Below are 13,693 nucleotides of genomic sequence, written 5' to 3' on the forward strand. Positions count from 1 at the left end.
TCAGAAGACGCCACACCACACTCTGCGCAGACAAAAGGTGACTGGTGTTGGAAAGGCTGAATAAATATCCTCTCCCAGCTACGGTACCTCGATCTGGGCCATGATTTTGGAATAGCCACAGCAATTTTCAGGAACATTTCTCAACTACCAAATCCCAACCCCTAGTCCCCAAGAAGAAACTGCAGCTCGTAGTAGGAATTCCTTTTTGTTAACTTAATCAAAATATAATTTGAAGTCCAGTGGAAAAGATAGTACCTGTTCATATCCCTGGCCTCTCAGGGAGCGCTTGTTTCTAGAAACGAAGGGGGCTCAGTTTCCACCCCCTCTCCAAATTCCAGTCTCTTTGGGGTTATATTGAGACTGAGTTATTGTGCAACGCCCCTCGCTACTCTAGACAGAGAAACGGATCAAAAGATAAATGGGCTTTGGAAGAAGAAATTGTAAGGAGGGCAGAGGAAAGAAGGAGAGAGGGAAGAAGTGGCTTTGTACTAGTTTGTAGATGGTGGTACAGTAAGAACATAAGTCTCAGTGCACAGCTCTCACAAACACAAGGTGAGAGTGTAAATTCGAGAAGCCACGAGATAGCATTAGCTTTCCACTTGTGTATCTTAACCTCAGCCTGCTTGGGAACAGTACTACACCCAGTTAATGAACTTATATGAGACCTTGTAGTAAATGCATATAACTTTCCCAGGTTGTGTGGTTCATCAGACCTGCTACTCAGGCAGAATAGGAGCGGGTTAGGGCCCCAACCATCGTATATAAACTCAACTCAACTCAACCGTATGTCTGTAAATTTTCCCTTTTATCTTCATGTGGCCTCCCAAATTGTATGGTGCCTCAAAATGGGACTCAAAAATAAGATGTGTCATCAAGAAACACTGACATTTCCTCCCTCAGGTGCTAACATCCCTCCTATTCCATTTCCTACCTATACATTTACACTCTTGCTCAGGATCTTCTCAGGCTATTTCCTTACTGCTGTTTATCCAGAGGCTGAGAGCAAAGGAAACTCTCACCCATTTTCTTGGTTACTTTCCTATCAGTCAAGTGGGGAATAATATAGGAGGGCTGGACACTTACAGAAAGAATCAAATCGCCACATAATGGAGCGAATTTCAGCTATGAAGAACTTCATCCTTTGCCCTTAAAGTATTCATTAAAAATAAAAGAGTAAAGTGATCAATTTTTTCATAAGGATTAACAAAAGAAGATCTCTAAGGTAAAGCCAGCTTCTGTTTTTTTCCCAACAAAAGTAACGAATTACATGTTTTAGGAACACTGATTATCCACAGCTGACATTTTCCTTTCTTCTCATAATCAAAGCACTATATGTTTTCTACAGAAAAATTATAAAAATTCCAATAAACCAAAAGGAAGAAAATTAAAAAACGGTCAAACTCACAACCTAGAAATAAGTGTTAACACTACGGCCAAAGTAGGATATATCTTTCTAGACCTCTTTTTATGCATGCATAGATACTATTTTGTTTAAGTTTTATGAAAATGGGATCATGCTATATGTACCATATGGAAATCTCTTTTTTCAATAAATCCCTTTTCTATTAATATCTTCTGAATATCAAATGAGACACGAACTAGTTCCAATCTTCTGAAAATCATGATGAAACATACCTGGAATTTTTCACCTTTGTGCATCTGAGTTGATCTAAATTCAGGAGAATCTATAAAGGCACAGGGGTATATGTTATGCAGAAAATGTCCTCGATAGGAAACCTTCATTCTGATAACAGAAATTAATGTTAATAAATGCATAATATTTCCACAAATAACATGATGATCCTTAATCTAATGGGTTGGTATTTTGTACTAAAGTTTTAAAGACTCCATAGAGGACAAACATAATTCAAAGCATAAATATTTACTTCAATATAAATTTCACCAACAAGAAAAAAAAAAAAAAGACAGGTTCCACTATTGAGCAGACGTGCCTTCCAATGGTTATCACTGCTCATATAGCTAGAGTGACCATAAATTTATTACTCAAAATCAGATACTTTTGAGAAGGAAAGGGCTGGTATTAATAATTATGTCAGAACAGTATATACTGGCTCTCTCCTCAGAAGGCTAATATTCCTAGAAGTTATGTTTTTGTGATATTCAAAAATAAATCACCTGTGAAACATGCACAAGCTTTTGGAAGTTTAATGCCTAACTCAAACCTACTGCAATGTTGACTCATTAACTTTAAAAAAAGGGTCAATAAAGGTTCAAAATGTTCACAGGTGGAAATCCTAACATCCACAAGATTCAGAGTAATCAATTCTATGTAACTCTAACCTGTTACTCGGTAGTATTCGAAAATACAGTTGTAACATGGGATTTCACCAACAAACTCTGTGACCTGATGATCTGTATCATTCCCTTCTAGTCATTTCCTACCCAGGGGACATGCGAAGATTCAAGGCGAACTGAGAATTTCAATTTCCGGAGAGCACTTACTTCCCCTTCAGGAGGATACTCAGACGGTCGTCAACTGAGGTTTTATCCTCTGCAGCATACGTCTGGCCCTTTTTTAAGGTTTGGATCATACAAAACTGGCCGGTTAATCTTTTGAACAGATCTGGAGGCACACGGAGTGGTTCAAACAATCGGCGGTAGATGCCACTGAGCTCCTTCTCAATCTTTACCTGAAATGCAGCAATGACCGGATGCTGCCGTAACACAGCAACAGCGAAACACTGGCTTCTGCCGTCTCAATACGGGTTTGAGAAGAAACAAATCTGCAAGACGCACCGTGGCCCTTCTGCATTTCAGTCAATGGACTTGTACCCAGACAGGAAGTGGGGACAGAAGTTTAGATGCTCAAAGGGCACTTTTGCAGTTAAACAACTCCAAGAGCATATGGAAAAGATTTGCACTATTGATCACATCTCTTCCCATGCGCTGCAGAACAGCTGTGGAGGTTTTGAACGTTAACCACAACATAGACCTTTCCAATCTTAGCATTTCCTATAAATAACACGAAACATTTTTGTCTTTATAACAATTTTGTTTCACAGAAAGAAATTACGTGAACTTTTCAATGTTATAGCAAAACAACAGACACATAAAGTAGGAATCAACTTGGGAAAAATTTATGAAAATACATGCATTAGGCATTTTGCCTATTGTAAGTATTGTTTAATACATCAATTTAGGAAAACAAACATCCACAGCTGCAATCATTGCTTCTGATTTATTTATTCTGAAGCCAAGTGAAGAGAGTAAAAGGGTTTCTGTGCAGCAATTTCATCTTAAAGTAAACTACTCTGTAGAATGAGAACCCACAGAATTAAGTCTGGCTACTGGAGGAAGGGAAAAGCAAAATGGCTGAATCACCTCTGCTGTCAGACAAGACCCAGATCACACGCCCTATTTGGGCCCAGCATTAGTCTGGGAAAACTGTATAGCAGGTGAATGAACTTTGGGGTTCAAATGATGGTCCATCCCAACGAAATCTCTGACAGTCACACCATAAAGCTTATAGATCCAGAAAACGATAACCACTCAGACGTCACTATAGCCTTTGCAATGCTCTTGCCGTCTTTCATTCTAACAAAGAACCAGCATTTATATTTTTCAAAGAAGTAGGCTTATAATGTGAGAAGAAACAAAAGCACAGATACTGTGTGGGTGTTTTACTTGATGCTCCTCCCATCATCACATCAGCAATTTCTGAACCTTATGTTCAGAACTTGGGGTTCCAGCAAGTTCTGATACTCAGAAATTGTAATCCTCATTATCACTACCATCTACCTCTTCTACTTCAGAGTGCTAGTAACGAGTGTTTAAAAGAGTTTATTCACAAATATGTCCCACTTTGAAGACACACACTAGCCAGTGTGGCCTGGTAATGAACACAGGAACTGAAAGATCTATTGACTCAAATTCATAATCTGCTCATTCTGCAAGTCTTAACTCAAGTCCCGATTCCTTCATGAAGCCTTCTTAATTCTTCTTGTGAAGGCAGTCACTCATCAAACATTTTTTTGAGCACTCGTTATGTGACAATCATGGTTGACAGGAACGCGGAACACAGCTGTAAGGCGGGAGATGATATTATCATTCCCAACTACTTGCTGCTACCAGCCCCTGTAAAAGCATTATCCATCCCCTTACCCCAGCCTATTCCCACACTATCACGCCTGACCATGCCATTTGCTTTAGCCAATGGAATGTGAGCAAAAGTGACGTGTGCTCCTTCTGTGCAGAAGTTTTAAGGGACACCAGGTCTTTCTCTTTCGTTCTCTTGTACTTCTTTCTCTGCCATGAGAATGCATGTCTAACCAGAACCTGCTGCTCCAGCAGAGACCCTGAAATGAAGACACAGCACAGAATCACAGTTGACACACAGTTGCTAGAGCCCACCTATAAGGTGGGTGAGAAAAAGGGCCTGTTGCTGTTATTTGTCACTGAGATTTTCAGGTTGTTTATTACACGGGGTAACCTAGAGAAAACTAATACAGTAAGCAAAACAGACTGGGTGGCAACGTTTGAGGAGGTTACAATCTAGTAGAATGCCTATTACATGTATCATTTATATCATTCAAATTATTGTTTCCTGTGAAATGTCTTGTTTTCTAATAGTTTTCTGTGCACATGTCTGGCTTTGAATATAAGATGAGGCCCTTTACCTTACTGAATAATTGTGTGTACTTTGAACCATTAGTAAACAATGTGGGAAAGGATTTCTAGAAGTCACACAGCTTTCTTATCCTATTTACATCTTTTTGGTCTTAGAATGACCAGAAACACAAGAAGATAAATCAGAGTTGAAAAAAAAAGTTAAATACTAATGTTTTGGCAAAACCCTCCCCAAATGACGATTTCCTTAAATGAAAATTTTGGGCATAAAGAGAAAAAAATAAAGTCATTACATTTACAAAATAGCAGGAACTATTTGTAAATCATTAGTATGTTCAAGGAAGTTGCCTGTGAGTAATTAATTTTACAGCTGGGCAAAGATATTTCCAAGTGACATTTAAATATCAATAGACAAAAGAAATAATGAAGTTCTATGATGAAAAATGTCCTCTCATGTCTAAATTGTCTTAATGATGTAAAAAGTTTAAAAAACTCATTTGTAGGGGTGTCTGGGTGGCACAGTTGGTTGAGCGCCCGACTCTTGGATTCGGCTCATGTCTTGATCTCAGGGTCATGGGATGGAGCCCTGCGTGGGCTCTGTGCTGAGTGTGGAGTCCGCCTAAGACTCTCTCTCCCTCTCCCTCTGCCCCTCCCGCCTGCACTCTCTCTCTAAAATAAATAAATACATCTTTTAAAAAGACTCATTTGTAGAACAAAGTTCATGGTGTTCAAATATTTCACTTTCAGACATACATAAACAAAATCAGAAAAATGATATTAAAGGGACTAAAGATGTTAGATGTTCATTCTCAAGTCTGAACAAAGCACTTTAAAAGTTTTTTGACTTTAAAATCTCTTCCTTATTAATTAATTTTAGTAATTACCGGTCTTTTCTTGTACAAAAGATATGACAGATGCAAAATGTTGACACCCAGGAACACAGAGTTCCAGATCATGATATCCAAGGCACATCGGTAGAGAGTGGCCCAGACAATATAAAGGGTGCATCCTGTTGAATAACAAAGTCAATGTGTTAGATGTCTGGAATAGCATCAGCATGTAGCTTAATGAATTTGTTATTCTCTGTATATATATTAAAAAAACCCCAAACACATTTTAGAAATACTTAAGCCAGGGGCACCTATGTGGCTCAGTTGATTAAGCGTCAGACTCTTGATTTTGGCTCAGGCCAAAAACCCCCCACTCCCCTCCCCCACTCCTGCACTTCCCCCCCCCCCCCCAACCCCAGCACGCCATAGAACTTGATTGGGATTCTCTCTCTCTCTCCCTCTGCCCCTCCCCCTGCTTGTGCAAGTGCACTCTCTCGCTCTCTTTTTTTTTAAATTTTTTAAAAGATTTTATTTATTTATTTGAGAGAGAGAGTGAGAGAGAGAGAGCACAAGAGCAGGGAGCGGGAGAGTGAGAAGCAGACTCCCTGCTGAGCAGGTAGCCCGATGCGGGACTCGATCCCGGGACTCCAGAAGCATGATCTGAGCCGAAGGCAGTCGCTTAACCAACTGAGCAACCCAGGCGCCCCCCTCTCTCTCTCTTAAAAAAAAAAAAAAATACCTAAGCCAAACATCACATTAAGTTCCATTTTGTTTTTTATCCTATTACCACAAAAGAAAAATGTGCTTTGTTGCAGAAAATTTATATAGAAAATATTTTTTAAAGGGGAAAAAACCTACCACTTAGAGAAAACCACTGTTGATATTTAATACTTCCTTACTGTCTTGATGTATTTTTACCTGATGGCAAACCTACAGTATATAAAATTTTTAAAACCCACTTTTACTTATTTTGCTTATTGTGGTAATTTCCCTATTTTGTTAAAATTCTTCATATACATAGTTTTTAATGACTGTAACTGATTAAGCCCTAATTTAACCATTTCCCAACTGGTAAACAGATGAGATTTTTTGGGTGTAAATTTTTGATACATCGCCAAAACATCTTTATACATTAAGATTAATGTTTTTCTGACTATTTCCTTAGGGTGGATTACCTGACAGTAAGTGAAGGAAATGAACTTTATAGCTTTGATGAGACTGAAGAATTGTTTCCCAAAGGTATATAGATTATTTGTAATCCTACTAGTTGGGAATGCCACTATCAAGTTGTTAATATTACAAAATTTGAAAAGTCTTAATTTGATACTGAGGAATTATGTGTTTTATTTTGCATTTCCATGATTATTGGTGAACCCAAATATTTTACCAAAATTTTCTAGCCATCTGAATTTTTCATTTGATGATTTTCCACTCACCTATGGAAATCTTGCTTTTTATCAATTCTCTCACTTTAGGAAAAATATCCCAGTTCTTTTTGATCCATTTTTGGTGGGAGAGTCAATATACATTTTTAATTTAAAATAAAATTATCAATATGATACAAATATATCAACAACATACATGCACATAAAAGCTAACCTCCCACATTAAAGTTATCCATTTGCAATTTTTATTTCATCAGAATGATCTGGGGCATCTGAGCAGACCAAAATGTAAAACTTTATAAGTTTTTAAAATAATATTTCATAGCAAATTCTTTTGAATTTTAAAATAGTATTACTTAAAGAAGACAGGGGAAAAATAATGCTTCAACTGACTGGGAACATGGGGACATGAATTATAGCCCTGGTTTGGCCACATTCTCTCCGTCTTAATTTTGGATGAGTCATTTAACTTCTCCAGGTTTCTTCTTGGTCGGATTAGATGATCTCCTTGGTCTGTCCTACCTCTAAAACTGTGTCTTAAAATTTATAATTAGCAGCGTGCTGGGTGGCTCAGTCGGTTAGGCATCTGCCTTTGGCTCAGGTCATGATCCTGGCACCTGGGATCAAGCCCTGCCTTGAGCTCCCTGCTCAACGGGGAGTCGCTTCTCCCTCTGTCTCTGCCCCTCCCCCACCCTTGCTCCTGTGCGTGCCCCCACTCTCTCTCTTTCAAATAAATAAATAAAATCTTGAAAAATTTATAATTAGCCTTTGCCTTTTTACAGGGTGTGGGTTTGTTTTGTTTTTCATTCAACACTGTAATGCCTGCTGCAATCCCTACCTGACTCAGAGGTAACACAGAAGTCCCACAAGCTGCCTTCTATCTTCCCTTCCAGCCTCTTCCTATTCTATCTATCTATCTACTTATCTATCTACTGTTTATTCATTTTGAGTATAGTTGATGCATAATGTTACATTAGTTGCAGATGGACAACATAGTGATTCAATATCTCAATACATTATGCTCTGCTCACCACAAGCGTGGCTACCGTCTGTCACCACACAACACTATTATAGTATCATTGACTAGATTCCCTACGCTGTGCCTTTTATTCCCATAACTTATTCATTCCATAACTGGAAGCCTGTCTCTCACTTCCAGGCTTTACTTTGCACATTCCTTGTCATTTTTCATGTGTTTCAGACATAATGAGTCACTCTTCATTCTCCCTCAATATGCTGAATTTCCCTCTCCTCTGCGCCTTTTACCTGGATACACACACACTCACACACAGAGAAACCCTTCCAAAAGCCAGTTCAAATGTCATCTCCTCAGTGTGACCTTGTTCTGCCTTCCTGCTGAGCCTATTACCCTCTCTATTTCTCCCTGGCCCTGGGTGCACACCTGCATCACAGCATCCAACACCTCACGCATGACTGCCCATCTGTTTCTCTCCAGCCCCCCCCAAAAGTATCTTCTTCAAAGATGGACACTGCCTTCTTCAGTCTTTGCCTGACAAATTATAGGTGCTCAAAAATGCACCTGAATAAATAAATCACCAAAGAAACAATCACATAGAGCATAATTTGTCAAGAATCAGCGGCTAAAATAATTCATTCAATTGTTTTGGCATTTTGATGTGAATCAATGTAACCTGCTTCATCAGGATTACTGGAGCCGTCAAAAAAGTTTTATTTGAACTATGGTGTCTGGGAAATTACTTTTGTTCCCAGTGTTGCATTATAGGCCATAAGAAATGCCTATTTAAATAATAGTGGTTAAGACTGGATAGTACTTACTATGTGCCAGGCACTATTAGAAGTCAAATATCATACATACACATGTGCATACACACACACACACATACACACTCATTTAATTCGTACATAATACAAATTGGTGGTATTATTTTAACCCTTATTTGACACGTGGGAAAACTAAGGGGTAGAAAGGTTCGATCCCCTGCCCTAGTTACACAGTTAGCAAGTGGTGGAACCAGGATTTGGATCACACACTCCTACATACAAATGGAGTTTTTGATATCTGGAAAATCTAAACAATATGGAAAACACACACAGTCATGGGGTGCCTGGTTGGCTCAGTCGTTAAGCGTCTGCCTTTGGCTCAGGTCATGATCCCAGGGTCCTGGGATCGAGCCCCGCATCAGGCTCCCTGCTCGGTGGGAAGCCTGCTTCTCTCTCTCCCACTTACCCTGCTTGTGTTCTCTCTCTGGCTGTCTCTCTGTGTCAAATAAATAACTAAAATCTTTAAAAAAAAAAAAAAAAGAAAACACACACAGTCTTCTCTAAAATAAATAAGGGCATGTAAAGGCCTACGTTGCAAGTTACCTGATATACGTACTGCTAATTTGCCGACAGAGACCTATATTTTTGGTATGCTATAGACCTGACAAGAAATGCCCTGAAGCCCCCAACACAAAGCCTATCTGATGCCAGTTCCAGAGAAGTTACAAACGTCTTGATTAGGTAGGTATTCTTACCTATAGTTAACATTCCCCTAAGGAGTATCATATGAAGGTGGAGAGTAGTTGGAATAACCAACCCAATTGTGAAAAAAATATTTGCTACATGAAAAACTAGGTGATGTATCTCTCTCCAGTTTTGACATGTGGTCTCATTGGAAGGCACAGGTATGATACTTTCTAACTCAGGTGTAAAATCTATTGCAGTTGATTCTGTCAAAGGGCTGGACTCGGTATAATTCATCTTGAAAATCCCTGTAAAAACAAAGAAACAAGAGGACAATCATAAAAATGGCAGCTGTACCTTACTACCCCTATAGGCATTGTATCAAAATGATTTCTGTGAACTAAATGTTGGTAGATAGACTTTTCTGGTGCTTATGAATTAGACCCAGGTTTGAACCCTACCAGTCACATATTGAGTGTTATTATCTGTTAAATGATGATAGTAATACCTCATTTGACTTTCTAATGAAATATATAAAATATTTAGCATAGTGCACAACTATTCACTGATATATATATCTGCAAATAAACATACATGGTGGGGGAAAGAGGAACGAGAAATTAACTAGTCTAAAAGACAATCACCAATGTTCATAAACCACAGCAATTACAGTCTTCCATCACATTCTCACTATGACACTGAATCCAAACACAGAAAAAAGGATTGGAAAAACTGATTTTTTAAGTACTTTCAAAAAAATTAACCCTCTCATATTTACTATTTGAAGGCTTAGGATATTTAGAAGGCTCTATTTATATACTGTCATTAAATCATTGTATCATATGTATATACATTCTCTATTATCATATATACACATAATAAATACATTACTAATCATTTATATATACACAGAGAGATACAAAATTTACTCTTCCTTCCATTATCCAATTTAAATCTCTACTTTCTTTCCCATAAAAACTCTACTAGGTAGCACGTTACGAATTAAAAAGTAGTAAACTTGTGGTTTACTTATATGTAGGAGAGGTAATGAATATACATTCAACTATTTAATATTAAAATCTGTAGCAAATACATTTCAAAGAGTACACATTTTGCACATGCTTACCTAAACCTTAACACAAAGTGGCACCATTTCCTAACTAAATTACCTGTCCTCTATCTCTGGTTCTTAAAAAACTCTTTCTATTATTAATTATACAAATTGGTCTCTGACAAAAAAAAACACGTAGGTTTAAAGATTATATGAATTATTCCATTTCAGAAAAAGAATTCCAAATGGGGACCAAAAAAATCTTTAAATTTAATCTAATAATGTCTTTCCATAATAAGGTCACACAATTAACCTTATTTTTCCATTCATTTTTTTTCCATCATATCAAAGTAAAGGTTTTAGGTGGTAGAATAATTGGTATAGATTGGGCATTTTGAAAGGATGTTATTAGACAAATCTGAAAGAATTCTACATCTCTCAAGATGATAAAAAAAAAAGTCCATGCATTACAAACTATGAATGAAATGATTGAGTCAATTAAATATCTCTTCATATAATTCTGAAATAGTTCATAAATAGTTGACTTAGATATTGATTTTCTGCAAAAAGGAAAGAAACTACATAAATTCAACTACTTTCCAAATGTTTAAATCAATAAAAATATAAGCCTATTGGGGTGAGAGGTATCATTATTTGAATAATTCCATTTATAAAGTTTGCTTTCAAGGACCAAATGAGAATTAATCCTATAATTTCTGCAGGAGGGAGAATGATATTCAAGGTCCTCTATCACTCACAAACTAGTGTCAATGTCAGCTTATGCATTAGCATTACCTAAACTAATAATAACTACATTTCTATGGCACTTTAGAATGTGCTTCTACTTCCATTGTCCTATTTGCTTTTCTAACTATCCTGTGTTCTCTATGAGGCAGAGGTGATGTCCTATTCATCTATGTATACCCAAGGCCTAGACTCTGCAGAGAATGCCAGAGGTGAAAGCCATACAGAAGGGACACAGATATGACAAACATTTTTAGAAATCACTTCAGTCTCTCCAAACCTCAGTAGTAAAGACAGGAAAGTGCCCAGCGTTGCGGGGACTAAGAAAGTCAAGTTCTATACCAAAAGCTCTGGGGAGCCACATAAGTTAAAGAAAGTCACTTCCGCTCCTTGGGTCGGCTTCTTCCCGGGAATAGAGTTAGCTGGACTGGATGGTCTTTGAAACCCCTTCAAGTTTTAATAGCTTGAGGCTCTAATACACATTTATATAATAAGTTAGTCAATACATATTCCCCTTCATATCCACCCAGTTACACCTGTATTACCAACTAATCCACTCTAGCTCAATTTCAGGCTTTTAAAAGTTCTTCAAGTGGCACTAAAGGTACCAACTTCTGCTCCAAGAGAAATAATAGGAAAACTACGATCTACTGACACAAAAACCAGGGAAATAGCAATAGGAATTTTTTTTAAATTTTATTTATTTATTTGACAGAGAAACACAGTGAGAGAGGAAACACAAGCAGGGGGAGTGGGAGAGGGAGAAGCAGGCTCCCCGCTGAGCAGGGAGCCCGATGCGGGGCTCGATGCGGGGCTCGATGCAGGGCTCGATCCCAGGACCCTGGGATCATGACCTGAGCCTAAAGCAGACGCTTAACTACTGAGCCACCCAGGAGCCCCAGCAATAGAAATTTTTAAAAGGTGGGATCATCCCACAACATATTGATGCACCACACCTTATTAAAGATATAGGTATTTATATACATATTTTATTTTCTATATGTATTACAGCTTGTAGAATAGCTAACATTGTATAATACATTTATTATATAATTTATTATTTATTTGTATATCTGTCTATTATTTATCTATGTGTATTTATCTCTATGTCAATTTTGAAATGCCAGTTACCTACTGTCAATTATATTGACTGGATTTTACTAGTTTCGGCTCCCTTTGATCACTTTTAATGGATTTAAGTCGTTTACACTGAACTATCCTTATATCCACAATGAGTCTAAGGAGGACGGCTAGACTGAAAAACTGCTAAACGTTCAGGTTAATTTTGACTGAATCAAGAGAAATTTTCTTTCTCCTATTAGTTCTTCAGAGTCTAATTCCTTTAATTACCTGCTCTGGTAAAGTTCTGTTTATCTATCCCTTTCCAAATAGGTGTCTGTAGGATTAAATAGCTACATGGTGAAACTAACATTAACCCTTCATCAAATTACAAAAATGAAAAGGCAGCAATGAGCAAAAGTCGTGCTGGCAGACTTGATTCATTCTGTAAATCGAACTGAACCTTTGTACATCCGCGGAATGGCAAAGGGTATTACGTTGCCAAGAGTCTTCTCGCACTTACTCTTGCTTCAAAGCAAGCAGTTTCTGGGACGTGTCTGGCCTACAACACGTTTCCCAATGCCTCAGAAACCAGGGCGCGGGCGGGTAGCGAGGTTCACGGGTTCCCCAGCCATCGGTTCTCCCCAGGGAGCCCGCTCACCTCGCTCTTTAAAGGAGAATCAGTGTCTACTGTTCTCTTGACTCGAACGCTCGGGCCACGAGGGGTGTGCAAATGAGCGCCGTGCCCGACCTGGCAATCCCAGCGCCGGGCCGGGGCAGGCCACACAGGGCGCCCGGCTGCGCGCAGCCTCAGCAGGAGACCCGGCGGCCCTATAGCGGGCGAGGAGGAGCCTTTAGTGGGTTAGGGGCCGGGAGCCCCGGGCGTCCAGTCGGAGGAGGAGATGCCGAGCTCACCAATGGCTTGCCCGAGGCAGAGCGCGGGAACCGGCACCCGAGGGGGCTGGAGCGCCCGGGGACCGCTGGCGCTGCCAGACCCGTGTTGCAACAGCTGACACCTGAGGGTCTGTGGCGGTGGACCCCTGACGCGGGAGAAAGGCGGCTTCCAAGAACAGGGAACCCCGCGAGGGCTCGACCAGGGAGGAGAGGGCACGGGCTCCTGGCGGCCCGGGCGCGGAGAACCCGCAGCAGCCTCGGGGGCTGACAAAGTTGTTCCCAGCCGAGCAGCGGTCCAACTTTGCTTCCCGATTTAGCCCCGGGAGCCTGAGGCTGCAAATAGCCGGGCGCGCGGGGGGAGCCGCCGGCAGCTACGCCTCCCGCTCCTTACCTGGCTTGTCCCTGGCACCGAACCTGGGCGGTGCTGGCCAAAGTTTGGGGAGACAGTGGCAGGGCGCGGGGACAGCGACGCGGCGGCTCGACGGGCGCCCGAGGCGAAAGCCTCAGCGGATCGCGGGTCCGGAGCCTCCTTGGCTGGTGCCGGGTCCCCGCGCCGGCAGCGGCTTTGACTAAAATAGGCATCGCGACGGTGGCTGCCCGGGCTGGGGCTGCACCGCGCAGGCGCCCGGCGCCCCGGCGCCCCCCGGCGGGCGGAGCCCGGGGCCTCGGCCCGACTCCCCGCCCGGCTGCTCCAGCTCCCCCGCCGCGTCTGCACC

General features: G+C 40.4%; 1 protein-coding gene across 2 annotated transcripts in view; it reads right to left on the minus strand.

Annotated features, from left to right (window-relative positions):
- The window catches only part of BVES (blood vessel epicardial substance), a 37,317-nt gene extending 23,759 nt beyond the window's left edge, over positions 1–13,558 (minus strand). The window contains exons 1-5 of one of the 2 annotated variants that reach the window (XM_045865238.3): positions 13,369–13,558; positions 9,301–9,537; positions 5,472–5,596; positions 2,464–2,651; positions 1,636–1,744 (exon numbers count right to left, since the gene is read on the minus strand). In XM_045865238.3, the coding sequence (XP_045721194.2) occupies positions 1,636–1,744; positions 2,464–2,651; positions 5,472–5,596; positions 9,301–9,526 (648 nt within the window). In that variant the 5' untranslated portion in view covers positions 9,527–9,537; positions 13,369–13,558. Of the gene's footprint in view, positions 1–1,635; positions 1,745–2,463; positions 2,652–5,471; positions 5,597–9,300; positions 9,538–12,744; positions 13,269–13,368 lie in introns of those variants that run through there. The other variant, XM_045865239.3, reaches the window with a different exon arrangement.
- Between the last annotated feature and the right edge of the window lie 135 nt (positions 13,559–13,693).

This window comes from Mirounga angustirostris, unplaced genomic scaffold (genome assembly GCF_029215605.1).
Source record: "Mirounga angustirostris isolate CCGP_5_RB_7025 unplaced genomic scaffold, mMirAng1.0.hap1 SCAF_8, whole genome shotgun sequence".
Classification (NCBI taxonomy): domain Eukaryota; kingdom Metazoa; phylum Chordata; class Mammalia; order Carnivora; family Phocidae; genus Mirounga; species Mirounga angustirostris.